Here is a 14,888-nt window from a genome sequence, read left to right on the forward strand (position 1 = left end):
GTGTCAAGTTGTTGTACTCAAATGGAGCTGTGCAAAAAGCTATGAAGAGAGTGGGAGTATACAGCAAGCCAAAATAGCACATGCCATTTTTAAACCAAATGAGCCATACTCACTTAGAAAACAAGACTTGCATAACTGCTGAGGTGCAAAACCATCCACAGGAGATGCATTACATGATTGTTCCAGTTTCCACTTAACAATATTACCACACTTAAACTGGTTACAAGGCAATAATCTCTGCAGATCTGCATTGAATCTGTTCATCTATCATTTCTGCACTGCCCACTAATATAATCATCAAAAGTCATAACCCAGGAGTTACACCTCAAGACAACTAAGACACTGTTTGATGTGCAAATCAAACTCCACCATCAGTATCAGATACATGCTGCAGTTGTCAAGACCACTTAGACATATCTCATGATCGGCCCTCTGCAAAAATATTCAGCACATCAATCTGCCAAAATGTGTTGAAGCAATCATGGTTTGCATGCATGATTAAACAATAGTGTGTGGGCTGAGCCCTTGAATCTAGTCTAACCATATCATAATGTCAGCTCTTCTGCTGGGAGTGAAAGCACTGCTGCAAACAATGGATGAGAGCCAGGTTTGAACAAACAAAACAAGTGGCTGACATCATGCAACGCACAATGGATGCCCTCCCTGTCCGTGGCCTCAACACGTTCTGCACAGTCGACAGCCTCGTGCCCCCTGACACCCCGGCTCTCTGACGTCTGCCAGCTTTTTGTTTTCCTGTCTATTAGTGCTGGGTATCATGCCAACATCTGTGAAACCTTGAACAGGAGACTTTTCTTCATAAATACAACATAAGTTTGAATTGTCCATCAACAATAATGGGAGGCTTTAAAGGAGGGTGTGTGTGTGTGTGCACATAGTTTTATGTGATAGCCATCTGCTAGAACAAGAGAGAGAGTCTGAATCTTCAAAGGCCAAACAGCTACCATGTAATGTCAAATCATGTGTGTTCATGTGTGCATTATGTGTAATTATCCAAAATTAGAAATATTATAACTTTAATAAGAGAAAATCATTAGAAAGTTTGATAAATAAGTAGCAAAGTGTGAAAAATATTGAAAGTATTCTTCCAATTTTTGTGAAACAACACCAAACACTTTTTCCAGCAAAATGAAGAAAGTAAATGCTTGGTTCCTTCATAGTCATATCACTGAACCAATCTGGGAATATTCGTGGTTAGATCACAACACTGCACTGGTGTCAGATGGCGCTGTATGCTAATGACAGCACATTACAATAGGTGGGCATGCAAATTTCATGGCTGTTGACCTAAATGATGGTGTTTAATCCACACTTGGCCCTGAAATAGTTCAAGCCTGACAATCAGATGGAGCCCCCTGTGTGGCCTTGCTAGTCAGAGTCTTACTAATCTGTCTGTAGCTGTCGGTGTGTTTCTCCATCCTGCCTCAGGGGTATGGAAATGACTAGATATTATTACCATCCATATGATAAAAGGGGTGAAGACAATTGACACAGCTCAATGAATATAAGCCTTTTAAGTGTTGACACACAATAGAAGAGCAACACAGTGCTGCGAACACATGTACTGTAAAACCTGAGCTGGTTTGGTTCAGTATTGGGGCCAGGAGGTCATCATCATTAGCAGCGTGTCATTTGAGATGGTGCCACAGTAGATCAGTGTCATGTCATGACATCCACCTCCCACTTACACAAACAACAGCGTCCCCAAAACCCAGCAATCCATGAACTGGGAACTGTAGCTGTTTTCTTTGCGACATGCTGGGAATAAAATATGCAGTCTGTGGTAACACTGATACAGTAGCACTTACCGAACGTCTGTGCTTCTCCTTAATAATAATTTTCACAAAGCTGCTGAGGGCAACGTTCACTAAGGTCTGAGAACAGCTTATTCCCGAGCTTGTCACTCTAGGGTGCATTATATTTAATGAACTGTCTTTATTTTTTCACATTGGTTGGTTGAAACCAGGGACTGCAAATACTGGTGCCAAAGTCAACAGTAAAATATTTTTCTGTGACAACTAGTCATAAGAAAGTTGACAAGCAAACTCAAGCAAACTAAGTAGAACTTACAATTCACTGCTGTCTTCAGGATGCTGCTAAAATCTACCTGCCTCCCATTTAATGGCTCCATTTATTTATATTTATTTATTTAGGTTTGCAAGTTTCTGTGTTTTCCTGGGTAGTGAGCTTATTATACATACTGGGCACAGCATTTGAATATGTAAATGTATTTGTACTGAACTGAGTTGATGTAAAGAAGGGTGACTTTACATAGTTATTTTATGTGTCTTTGTTTTTTAATAGCTACTTCCCAGGACTTGTTCTCATTTGATCTAATGTGCTTTTTGAATACAAAAATTAATTTAAGCATAGTTTGTTAATAAAGAGCAGAGTTAAATGTAACAGAGAAATGTCTACTGCATACACACAGACAGTGGGATGTCTTTTTAAATGTCACCTATGGACTATGGATGTTGGTCTGAGTATTTCCGTCCTCATCTACTATACAACCATCTTTCATCAGGTGCTGTTGGTGGAGTTGTCCCAGCCTGTTTGCCAGGTGCTCTCATTCACAGCATGGCATCAAATTTTTTGGGGCCATGATAAACTACTGCAGTGCTGAGAACCGCAGTGACCTTCAATATTTGTTATGCATGCAGAAGGCCTAATGCACTTGCCTCTGAGAAAGACAAGACAGTGATAAACACTGGGACATAGAAGAAGAGGATATTTAAAAAAAACATATTAAACTTACTGTATGTAACTGAAACAGCCTGACAAACCAAAACCGCTCACATAGTTTTACACTAACTATGTCTCCAACTGAATATGGAGGAAATAAAGTAGCACATTCCAATAATGCTGGAAACTACATATAAATAAATAAATGTTCTGTTTCGACTGTCCAATTATCAATGCCGAGTCCCTTTTCCTCGCTCATTCTCCAGCGTGCTGTGTGTGCTGAAAAAGGCCTTTAAAGATTTTAGAGAGAAACATTTCAGCCGTCACTACTGGGCCGTCTAAAGGTCCAGGTCTGTTTCCAGCCGCTGGTTAATGGGCAGACTGGCTGCCATTCTGATAACATCACTGAGTGAAAAGGTTTGTGAACATGTTTCTGGATTCGTATCTATTTTCCATGCACATTGTTGCAGGCAGATATTTTTGGAAAGAGAGAAAACAGTGTTTAACTTCCGTGAGGTCTATCTCTACATGCTGTGCAAAAATTAACAGGGTCTGAACACGACTGTGCTATGTAGGCTTACTCTACTAAATGTTTGTACATGTAGTTTGCTTTGATCACGGTGGAAATGTACACCATGACTATATCTTTTTATCAATTTAAATACATTTAATGGATAATGGATTGTTTTTGCATTCAAAACTGCAAATAGTATGTTATCTGTGAATGTCAGATCAAATCTAACAGTTAGTTATTCACTCACAACAACCACTGACTCTGTATCCATGGAAAAATGGCATCGCTCCCTAGTGCCATGTATCACATCGATTACTAATGTTTTAATAGCAGTATCACACTGAGGGCTCAGGGTCACTGAGGGCTGAAGGCCACATTGGGTAAAAGACACAGAGAAACCCTGGACCGGATCTGGTTCTCCCAAATTGCACTGCTAAAGGAAAACACTGGCTATGGATATGATTAGGACAGCGAAAGGTATAACAGATGCTGCTAATGCTGCTGTCAGAGACAAGAGATGTGAAAAAGCTGCATCTTTATTGTTGCTGAGTATCTCCAGCGGAAAATGTGAGTGAAGAGTGAATGTAAAACATGGGCTGCTCTGCACAGCGGGATAAATAATCATAGGCAGAGAGGAGCAGAGGAGAACAGGCACCAGCTAATCAACTTCTACCCTTCCGATCTCCTGTAGTAGGCTTCTCACTGCGCCTTTGAGAGAGGCCCTTGCCAAAGTATTCGGACAAAATGTTGTACTAACTCTTCACTAAAATAACCTTATCCACGTAGCACAACAGAGAATTTAAATGTGTACAAAGCCACAGACACTAAATTACTGTACTGTATCACTCAATCGTACTTCACCAAACTTAGTGGATTTTTATCAATTCTGCACACAGATAGTGTTTATTATATATTACCTTTACTTCAGAACTCCACTTTGTAACTGTAATTCCCTTAAATTTATAGCTGAATGATTTCTACTTAAAAAAAAAAAAAAAACTTGGCAAGTGCTGGACAGTTAACTGCTCTCCAAATTAATGAATGCATCGATTAGACAATAAAAACAGGGAAATCTTATTTTCCGCCTGCCAGTCAGCTTTGAGATGTAAAACAGGGAATCTCTTAAAAGTAGCAGCTGAGTCTGCTGGCCCTGATAAACGAGATCTACAATTAACATTCAGTTTGAGGAGCAGCTTCGAAACAAGGGGAGAGAGAGAGAGTAGACTGAGGTGTATTGTGCAAACACGCTCACTCACACATGCACTTCCATGAACATGCGCGCGCACACACACACACCTGACAGCTGCACTTTAACCGTCCCTTCAAGCTTATAGGTCTAATTATCTTGTGGTGGCCAGGGTCCCAGTGAGGGGGGGTGGGCTTGGGGCTCTGGTTGTTTGTGCATGTGTGTGTGTGAGTCTGCGACAGTGAGAGGGGGCCAGACCGGGTGGCTGGGACCTGTGATTTGATTTTGGAGGAGCAGATGGCAGCCTGCTGCTGGAAGGCATTTGGAGTGCATGTGTGTTTGTGTGTTATTTGTGGTTGAGTGATGGGGTGAAGAGCTTTACTTTCCAAAGTTATGCTTTCTATGGAGTGTAAGGAGCAATTTTTAAGCTATCATGTTAACATCTGCCAAACTACTAATAGCCTAGATTTAATGATATACACCTACAGGGATTTATAAGACAAACCTTTAACATAATGCATTCCTAAGCTGTGCATTTGCCCCGAACATTGCTGCAATATGCAGTCAGTTACCAATTGATTAGTCTACACTCGATATAAATGTGTTAGGCAAAACATCAGAATCACCCCGTAGTAAAATATAATACAATTCAACAGCACGATCAACAATAGCCTTCAATATACCAATACAAATTAATCAACAAATAGTTTCAAGAGTTATAACCTTTATTACTGCAGAGCTGCAATGTTAGACTGCATTAGGTTTAGTGGGAACCTAATAAAATGGCACTGAATGAACAAGAAACTGCAGAGGGTTAAGACATTAAAGCTCTTTCCAACAATGGATTCTACTCCATCTAATAAAAGATGGATGATTATATTATATTCCACATATTGTCTCTAGTATGAACTGTTTGATCGTCACTCTATATTGATAAGATTATTTTCAGATACAGTGTGAAGGAATTTCTATAAGTATAATGTGTCACTCAAAACTGATCGGTTCACAGTATAAAGATAAACGTTAATGAGATAACTAGATGCTGTTGCTGCCTAGTGAAAGTTGTGTTTTTATTTAGGTATGGTGAGTTATAATTTATTTATTAAATTAAAGGATTAGCAGGTTACAGGTTCATAAAATGTTTGAATGAAGTGAAAAATATACTGTTGAAAAGCTGATGTCTTGAAGATACATGATTTTTACTGGACAGCGACAGCGTGAGAACCAGCCTTTAACTTGTCTAGCCACTAGTATGGCATCACTGAGGATGTGAAAAGAGGCTTATCAAGGTAGAGAAGCTCCATGACAGAGGTCTCCAAACAAGCCAAGCTGCCAAGATTATCGAGACATGTTTAGTCTGAGACTGTGTTACATCCTCTTCAAGCAGAGGAAGGCAGAGGACAGGAGAAAGTGAAACTATTGAAGCCAATTCTTTTCCATTCAGTTCTCCAAGTCATATTACATATTATTACTACAAGTATGTTGTGATACATAGCAATTTATTTTGCATTGTAAATTGAAAAAAGGCTTCAAGGCACATGAGAGAACGCACCCTCTGACTTGTTGCATTACTATGGACAGGATATTGTCCAGATCTTAGGATCAGGATACAGGCTTAATGGGTTAAATGACTGAATTAGACTTAATTAAAGTCTGAGACAGTCCGGTGTGAGCCAAGAGAGCGAGACAAGTTGAGTTAAGTCTTTGTTTAACACTTTTACACTACTATTATCAGCTCAGGAGATTACTGGAAAATTTGCCAGTACTATTTTACCCTTTAATTCTTCAAACAGCAAATCTAAAGCAGGGCTTCGCTCAACTAAAATGACACTTAACTCTTTTAAAAATTAAGATGAAAAACAATGAAAAATCTAAAATACGATATGTAACTGGCAGCCAAAAACCTGATTCCTCCAGTGAACCACCCTGATCATTGATTTATGCTCCAGCAGAGATAAGGAACCATCTATCAAAAGGAAGCTACATACTGTAAATGACCGCTGTTACTCCTGATGTGATGTGATCATCATTATAGGTCCAGTGTAACGCTTCAATTGAAAAACTCTCCACTGAAGCTCACAGCTTCGGTTTCACTACTTCAAAAAGCTGATATTTAACAACCTGTCACCTTTCCGCCAACTGTTGCCGTTTGATTTACAAAAAGAAGAAATATGATCCGTCTCACTTTATCGACTATTATGAAAGAAGTTAACGTCTGAACGTGCCCCATATCATGGCAATAATGAGTGCAACAAACAGCTGGTCTGCATGGCTGAGCTACTTGGAATCTACTAAGAGACAGAAATAGAGACACATCAAGGCTCCCTGTCACAGAATCTGGATACGAGTAATCACAGAGGAAAACCCAGCAAGAGTCTTACAAGAAGCATCAATATGTGCAGCTGTGGTAGATGTTATTTATTCAGTGACATTTCCTGCCTGGGACCATGTTCTGAACACTGTAACCTCTGACAACATTTCATCTCGAGCGTTTAAAGCCATGCCTTCAGTGCCTCAACCGTGCTGACTATAAACAAAGATGCAAACCTGTTCCTCATCAGTACAGCGACATCGGGAGTCACACAGAGCTGAGGGTGCACTGCTTTCACTTGGCTACAGACTTATAGGACGTCCTGCTCCACAGTTACATTCCCAAGCTGGGCGATTTTTTTTACACTCGTCCAAGACAGACATCAAATTCAAAGCATCCATCAAAAGAAACTTTCAACTGTAATAATTACTGAAAGTATTCTGGATATTGTTATATAATCATGTCAAGTCATCAGAAACGGTGTACAGTGCTGCCCTGACAGAAAAGGCTGCTGTGTCGGCTCTGTCAGAGGTGATAAGGATCGCTGTTCTCATGAGTCATTTGTCTGGAGTGTCCGGCCCAGAACGAGTCTTGTTGACTCACAGGAAACAAACATCAGCTGCTTTGGTTGTCAGACTTTGATTTTCAGTTTCAACTTTTCAGGAATTTAACAATTTAGATTATTTTGTCACTAATCAACAACAGCTCTCTGTCAGTGAAACAAACTATTAATCAAGAGTCTACTTTCTAAAACGTTGATTTTATGAACATCAAATAATTGGCATTCAGGCACAGTAGTTTCTATTTTGTCTTCATAAAACTCAAACACCTGTTCTTCATCAATAAACATATGGGGCACCAAGGGTTCTCCATTTTGGCTATTTGAAATGTCTATGCATTTTCATATCTGCTGCATTGGCAGTAAACAGGAAAATCTAGGAGTTTTATTAACTAAATACAGGCACCTTTTCAGGTAATATGTGGCCAGCTGTCTAAAATATGGATGCAATATTGCTTTACTTAAGCTTATTTATAATTTTCTAATGTGTATTTTCATCCTTTGCACTCAGACATTGTTACTTCAAATTACCTTGCTTGTCATTTGAAGCTAAATAATACTGTGAGATGTGCTAAAACTATATAATCCATAATAATCCTTATGTGAGGCTTCTCCCAGATAAAGCAATAGTCATGTTTCTGATGACGGGTACCATGTGTTCAATCTGGGCTCTTCTCCGAAACATAATAATAGGTTAAGAGTGCCAGATGGACAAGAATATAGCAAAAACACGTCTCACGTGTCTTAACAAGGTTGGATGAGGTAGGAGGAAACTATACTGATGGGTATGGCAAAAGGCCTGAACTCTAAAGTGTATTCATTAGTGCCTTGTTGAAATAATTGTGGCGTGTAATTATGTATGGATGATTAAATGGGGTGTAATTACCTCGACTGCTGACACAGCTGAAACCAATAAATCACAGCAGTTTTGGGAGATAAAGCATTTGGCTAAAAAGCTCAGCCCTTTAGTTCCATCTGGTTTTCGTATCATCCAATCATGTCTCACTAAAAATACTATAGCTAACTCCCTCCAACTGTCAAGTTACATCATTCAGTGTTATTACCAAACTACTTATTATCTACAGACTCACCTGTTTGCCCTCCAAGGTGTACAGCCTCCTCACAGCTCCGGAGTCCAGCTTGATAGCATCTGTGATGTCAGTTAGCACCTGCTCAAAGGAGTGTGCCGTCTTCTTATTGAGCAGTATCCGCACCGCTTTGCGAGGCTTGACGCCGCTGCGGATGACTGTGACAAGCTTCGGTTTGATGAAGTCCTTGGACTCGCGCTGGAGCTCACTCTTCAGCGGGATGAGAGAGGAGAGGGAGCGCGACGTGCCCGTCTTGCTGCCGACTGACCAGTTGGGGTTGATATTCTTGGTGTAGTCCACGCGTCGGAAGGGTTCACTGGAGGCACATACATAACTCTCACCTGGAAGAACAAATAAGTTGGTAGTTGGTATCATTATTCTTATCTAAGACACTGTAAAACTGTGTTAACTAAGTGTTAACTTAAGTTGTAACTTCTTCTGCATAAATGTCACTAATGCTGCACATTTTTGCTTCTTTAAAAACATGTAAACAGCAAAGAGTTAATAGCACTGTGAGAGGAACCTTGATGTTCTGTGAAGAATGTTTTCTTGTACCATTTGCTTTGCTCTTGACCTATGTTCATTGTGACCCAAGTACTGAGATCGTCTTCACTCTTTCCTGCCATGTCTAAGATAGCAGCCTCTTTGTTCCTGCTCTCTTTCAGGATTCACAAACCTCCCACTTGTATGCAGGAGTACATATGTTTGTCTGTTACACACCCACTATCTTGGGCTTCACTCTGCAGACCGCTTCAACACTCTTCATGACTGTTCTTTCTTTGCAAGGAAATCAAACTCATAAAAACAGTGCGGTCCATGGGTTATTATTTCACCTCTCACCAACACATTGCTCATGCTCCATCCTTCAGAACCCATGTCTGTTATGCACCATAAAATACTGCTTAAACCTGGCGAGTCTGTGAACAACAGAGGGTTAACATTCCTCAGTTGAAGCAAAAAGTCACATTAAGAGGCCGGGCGAGTGTAACACGGTCCTCTCTCCCTTTCAGCTGCTGAGCTGCTACACTGGCCTTCCTCCAAAGCAAAGCATTTTGTTTTATCTGCCAGCATTCCATTCAAATTGTTAATACGCAAATGCTCCCCGCAAGAATGAAGTCATGTGACAAGTACACGGGCTTGGCCTGTAAATAAAAACCACAGCAACAATGTCTGGTGATTGTTCTGAAGGCTGAGTGAGAAACTGCAGCTCCTCAATACTCTTGAGTGGGAAACTAACTTTCTCTTCATGTTAGATTCATCACAGAAGTATTTCATTTCCCACAAACCTTCGCTGAGTAAAGAACATCATGGGGAGCAGGGTATTTACCACAACATTTGCTTATTCCTATATATTCCTGTGCCACCCTCACAGTTGCTGGGTCTGCTATGTTAGCAGTGAGGTTAGCCCAGGAGCAGACAGACCTAACAGCACCATGTGAGGTCATGTCAGTATAATCCTTTACTATGCACTAGTTTACAATGTAAAGAAGAGCTTGCCGATCGTGGCCCAATGTTCACTAACTTTTGATCAATTTTACTGAAATCAATCCCATAATCAAACTCAGGGATGCTATGTGATGATAGAGACTCAAGGTCAGTATAAAAAGGCCACATGAGACGGTGCCTCCCATGATACCTGGATTTATTAAGCCTTCAATTAGCCAAAGGCTAATTAAAAGACTAGAACACAGCTGAGGGGATACATAACTGGAGCTGTCATTCATGAAGAAATATTGAGATGCCCTCAGATGGTAACTGGCGACAGCATTATTCCCTGGAGAACGGGGATCTCAGGTGCAACATTTCTATGATGCGAGGAGTGCCTCAGCCACCTGCCGTCCTCATGTGGACGACAGATGAGACCGACCTTAACAGAGCTGTCAAACCAGTCCAGCTGCTTTAACTGCGGAGGTCACCCAGCTGCCACACATACAAAAGCCCGGCTGTGTCGTAAAACAATATTAATATTACATGAAGGTTAGACTTATCATGAATTTTATTCAAAGTATATTCTCAACAACTGTGGTCTCCAATATTGCTGCTTAATATTCCCCACTGTGGTAAAAGGCAGTGGACCAGTATATCTACAGTAGCACACTGCTGGCTCTGGATAGACATGGTATGTCTGTCCATCCTAATCGGCTGCAAACCCACATTTGTACCAAATATGTCAAATCAATCTATGTTCTTGCAACCAATAAACCAACTGTAACCTATATTTCTAGTGATCACAGAGCCATTAGAATATATATAGGTCTAGTACAACCAAGAAGCAGAGGACCATGCCCTCATCTATCCATCAAGCATATATGCAGCTCAGTTTTTAGCCTGGAGCCATACTCAGTGACCCCCTACTGAACAGACAAGTAAAAATATTCGTGAGCGGCTCCTAAAGCTGTTAAATTATCCCTGATTAATAAACTGAAATTTACATGAGCTAAAAATGAAAATCCTAAGGCGATAAGAAATCAATTCGCTTAAAATAAATAAAACACTAATGCCATAAAGATTATGAAAAATAAATTGAAACATTGGTTTCAGGTGTACATCAAGCCGTGGCATTACATTGTATTGTCATTGATCTTGGACAGTACATTAGATTAATACAGTAATATAAAGTTTTAACTAGTATTGCTCTAAATGGCTGCAGTTTACTTCCTGACGAATCAATATTCTCTCCTTAATGAACTGTATAAACACTAAATCAGACAAATTAGTTTCTTAATTTAGTAGGAATGTGCTCTCTGATAGATACTAATCAATATTTCTAAGGCTGGAATGACTAATGACTCAACTTGTGGTTTAATTTCACCATTTTGTTACCAATAAAGCTTTTGTTTGCAAATTTGTTACAGACCGAACCACAACTCCTCCGTCAGCGTGTAATGTACCCTCACATATCCACACAGTAAACGACAAAACTCCTGCCAAACCCAGTGTAGTATCTGCATCCTCTCTGTGTTGTTTTCCACAAGCACAGCAGTTCAAGTTGACTGGATGGCTCAGTAATCCCATCCACCCATAGGGGGACGCATGTGAGTGGTGCTTGATTGGGTTTCTACACAAAAGAACCCCAGCAGGCCTCAATCAATGGAGGCACACTGCTGAGCTGTGCAGTAATGTTCCCACTCTCCGTCTATTAGATGGGTGAGTAAACAAAGACAAGACACTGGTGCTCGGCCCACCTGCAGCCAGTCTTGTGTCTGAGAGGCTCGGGCGCATACTAAACCCTACATGCATGCTTATGATTGACCCAGGACAATGCAGTATTTTTAATACAACTAAAGATCCTCTCTTAAAGGGTCTGTCAAATCACAAATAACATCTCCCACTTATCCATCATTGAAAGTAATCACACAAATGACGTCCAAGGATTTCACATATCAGCTGAAACCTGAATGAGAGGAGTATTATTTGAGTGCTTTCGTTTGAAAAACCCGTGAATGCGCCTTTTGGGGAAACAATGTCCTGGTTACTCAGGGTGATCCACAGGCTGCACTGTATGAGAACAGTTTTAAAACCACAAAAACAACGTGTTGCCATGAAAAGCAAGGGCTAAAATGGATTTTTATGTGATTTTTTTGTCAGATGTTGAAGTATCACTCTGGACTACTTAGGGAGGTGACAGGGACAATGCACCAAAGCAACTTCTGTTCAGTTGAGTACAACATAGTGATGCTACAGAATTCAGATCAGGCACTGGCCTAAATCCTCCACAGCCTCTCAGGGGATGGGGCCCAGGAAATGAGTGTAGCACAGAAACTAAAGTATGAAAATAGACGAATATGCAATAATGAATTCAATGAAAAGGTCTGTGTATGTGGGCAAGTGTTCACCCCTCACAGTAAAAGAGGATTGCAGGCAGGTCACTGCATACGCAGACAGACACACTCTGGGGCTGAACATGAAGATTAACTTATTACTGCAAGGTCACTGTCCCCAGCAGGGTGAACAGTACAGCAGGAACTCAAAGGGGTCACAGACTCTGTTCCATTTGTGTCTGCAGTGAGCAAATACGCTTGTTACAGCAGTTTAAAACCATTGTGTTATAGATTGTTTCCACCTCAACAAAATTACTAAATTGATCCAATAGCTGTGAGAGATATACTTTGCACCTTTTTGCTTTTAGTTTGCCAATTGAAATCACATTCCCAGTGTTCAAATCCATTAATTCACCAACACAAAACAAATAGATAATAGATAGAGGTGGAAACTTTCACTTTTTATGCTCAAGGGTGTAATTATTCTAAAAGGTTTTAAGAACCAGTGTACCCAACAAGAACAAACAGTCATTAAACATCTAGTTCCAGGTAGAACTGCACCTAAATGTACCCAGACCACATTCACACACATACTGAGCTCCTAGATATTAAAGAACAAGAGAGAGGGTGAAAAAAGAGAGTCCAGCACAGACGGATGCACATTAGTAGAAGCCAGTGTTGAACTAAAGCTGCACTGAGGATGACACTGGGTCAAACATGTCACAACATTTATGATGTGAAGACTTTAAAATGTCTGTGCAGATGAGATATGAGCTAAAAGTAACATTTGTCTGACAATGAAAACAACAAACACGAAGTAGACAACGTCAACAAACAGACTTTAAAATGTAAAAACATTTTCCCAGTGACCTTTCAAGCTTCTTGCCTGAAGCTGTAGGAAACATCTGCACGGACCATTTAACCAGTACTGTAGGTAAAAGGCAGCTTTTATCAAATCAATCGCATGTCTGGATCAATGCATCGTGTCAATCATTAACATAATCAATCAATGAGGCTGTTTGATCCATCATCTTCTTACCCTCTACTAACTCATCCAGGCTGCTGATCTTCTTTCCTCCATCCAGTGTGAATAACGTCCGGACTCCCTGAGGAAGGTTCACGTTGTCTGACAGGGACCGTGTGAGCTCCATGAGCAGAGCATCCAGGGACCTGAAGCGATCGTTAGAAACGGCATAAACCAAACCCTTAAAGTATTTGTCTCCATTGCGATAAAACCGCACTTTCCGAGCTTTTTTCTCAGAGGTGAGGGACTGGAGTGTGCGTGTGCGGTAGAAACTACAGTGCGCACTGTGCGCCGGGCTGGGGACCAGACCGTTGCCTCGGGATCCAGACTGGCATCCGGAGCCAGAGTTGGTTCTCGGTGTCCGGTGCGGCTTCTCTCGTTCCTCAAAGTGTTCAAACTCAATACTTCTGCTTAGCGACATGTTGTCTGTTTCCTTCTTTTCCCTTTTTTTTAAATGATAATCCAAACAGAACACAGCTTTTATCCAGAGAGCGCCGACGGACCGAGGTGCGAGCAGCCGGAGGACGCACGATTGGATACACGTGTGCGTCTCCAGACGCCGCTTCCTCTCCAAACACAGTCACCACTTGAAGCTGCGCCGGCTGCTTGTTTGAAGTCTAAACGCTGGAGCGCTGCTCCCAAAATGACAAACAAGTCCTCAGGAGCCAAAACGCCCGTCCTGGTTGATCAGATGAAAGTGTTCTACCTACAGGAACAATAATCCAAACGCCACCTCGGGGTTATCCGGTTGAAAATGTGAGAAATAATGAGCAGCTGTGTTTGGCAGACATCGCAGAAAACCTGAAGCGGTTCAGTAACAAACAACCAAAGAATCGTATCAAACTTTGACGTACGGCACCAAAACCCGCACGAAGGACGCGTCAGATCCAGACTGTGACTGGTCACTGGCTCAAACTGTCAAATCAATGGATAAGAGGAGAGGAGACTTCCCCGCCGCAGGGTCCTAATGCTCCTCATTGTTCTGCTCATGTATTCAGGATCTGAAAACAATGAGGACTTAACCTCTTCTCCTGGTTCATATCAAATGGGTTTAAACTGTAAAAACACTAAAGAAAGTTTCTTTCACAACAACACAGTACAACTATACTTCAGTGTGGAAATATTACAACACATGCAACGACTTTACTGCACCAGAGGGAGGGAGCAATGCACTAAATTGTGCCAAGTCTGCTGGGGACAAAAGTTTGTAAGTTGAAAAGATAATAAAATAAAATTTCTTTAATGTCCACCTCTCTGCGAAGAAGGAGGGACATCAAATGTTTCTGCTGCTGCCTGTCAAGATGTATTTCATGTTAATTTAGTGCCTCAGTAGTGAAGTACTGTACATTTTACCCTGTGGTGGGAGTGATCTGAGCTCTGAGTAATTACTGTACAGCTAATCGGCACAAGGAGCGCTTTTTGCTGGTGCAGTAAACAGTGAACAAGAGAGACACAGAAGGAGTAGAACAAAAAGCTTATGTGTGTAATGTGTGTCCATGTGTAGTGGGGGCCAAACAATGACTAAAGGGAATGTAAATGAAGCACAAAGTCATTCATGCAAAATGGAAGTTTTAAAGCAATTACTGTACAGTTGGGTATTTTGAACCAATTTCTATGCTTAAAGAAATCATATTACTGTCAAATCGAACTGAGAAATATTACGTTGCATGTGGTTAGTTACCAGTGGCAAGTTAGTCCAAATTAAATACAGATGTCTGGAATACACGCAGTATATTTCACTGGAT

The 14,888-nt window shown here is 40.9% G+C and overlaps 1 protein-coding gene across 6 annotated transcripts in view; it reads right to left on the bottom strand.

Moving 5' to 3' along the window:
* Positions 1-14,068, bottom strand: part of dclk2a (doublecortin-like kinase 2a) — a 34,767-nt gene extending 20,699 nt beyond the window's left edge. For 2 of the 6 annotated variants that reach the window (XR_003298779.1, XM_026359545.1), the window contains exons 1-2: positions 13,159-14,068; positions 8,362-8,699 (exon numbers count right to left, since the gene is read on the bottom strand). Coding sequence is in view for 5 of the 6 variants with exons in the window: in XM_026359545.1 (XP_026215330.1) it covers positions 8,362-8,699; positions 13,159-13,564 (744 nt within the window). In the remaining variant the exon portion in view is untranslated. The remainder of the gene's footprint in view (positions 1-8,361; positions 8,700-13,158) is intronic. The other 4 variants (XM_026359544.1, XM_026359541.1, XM_026359546.1 and 1 more) reach the window with 2 other exon arrangements.
* Positions 14,069-14,888: the final 820 nt, after the last annotated feature.

This window comes from Anabas testudineus, chromosome 1 (assembly GCF_900324465.2).
Source record: "Anabas testudineus chromosome 1, fAnaTes1.2, whole genome shotgun sequence".
NCBI lineage: Eukaryota > Metazoa > Chordata > Actinopteri > Anabantiformes > Anabantidae > Anabas > Anabas testudineus.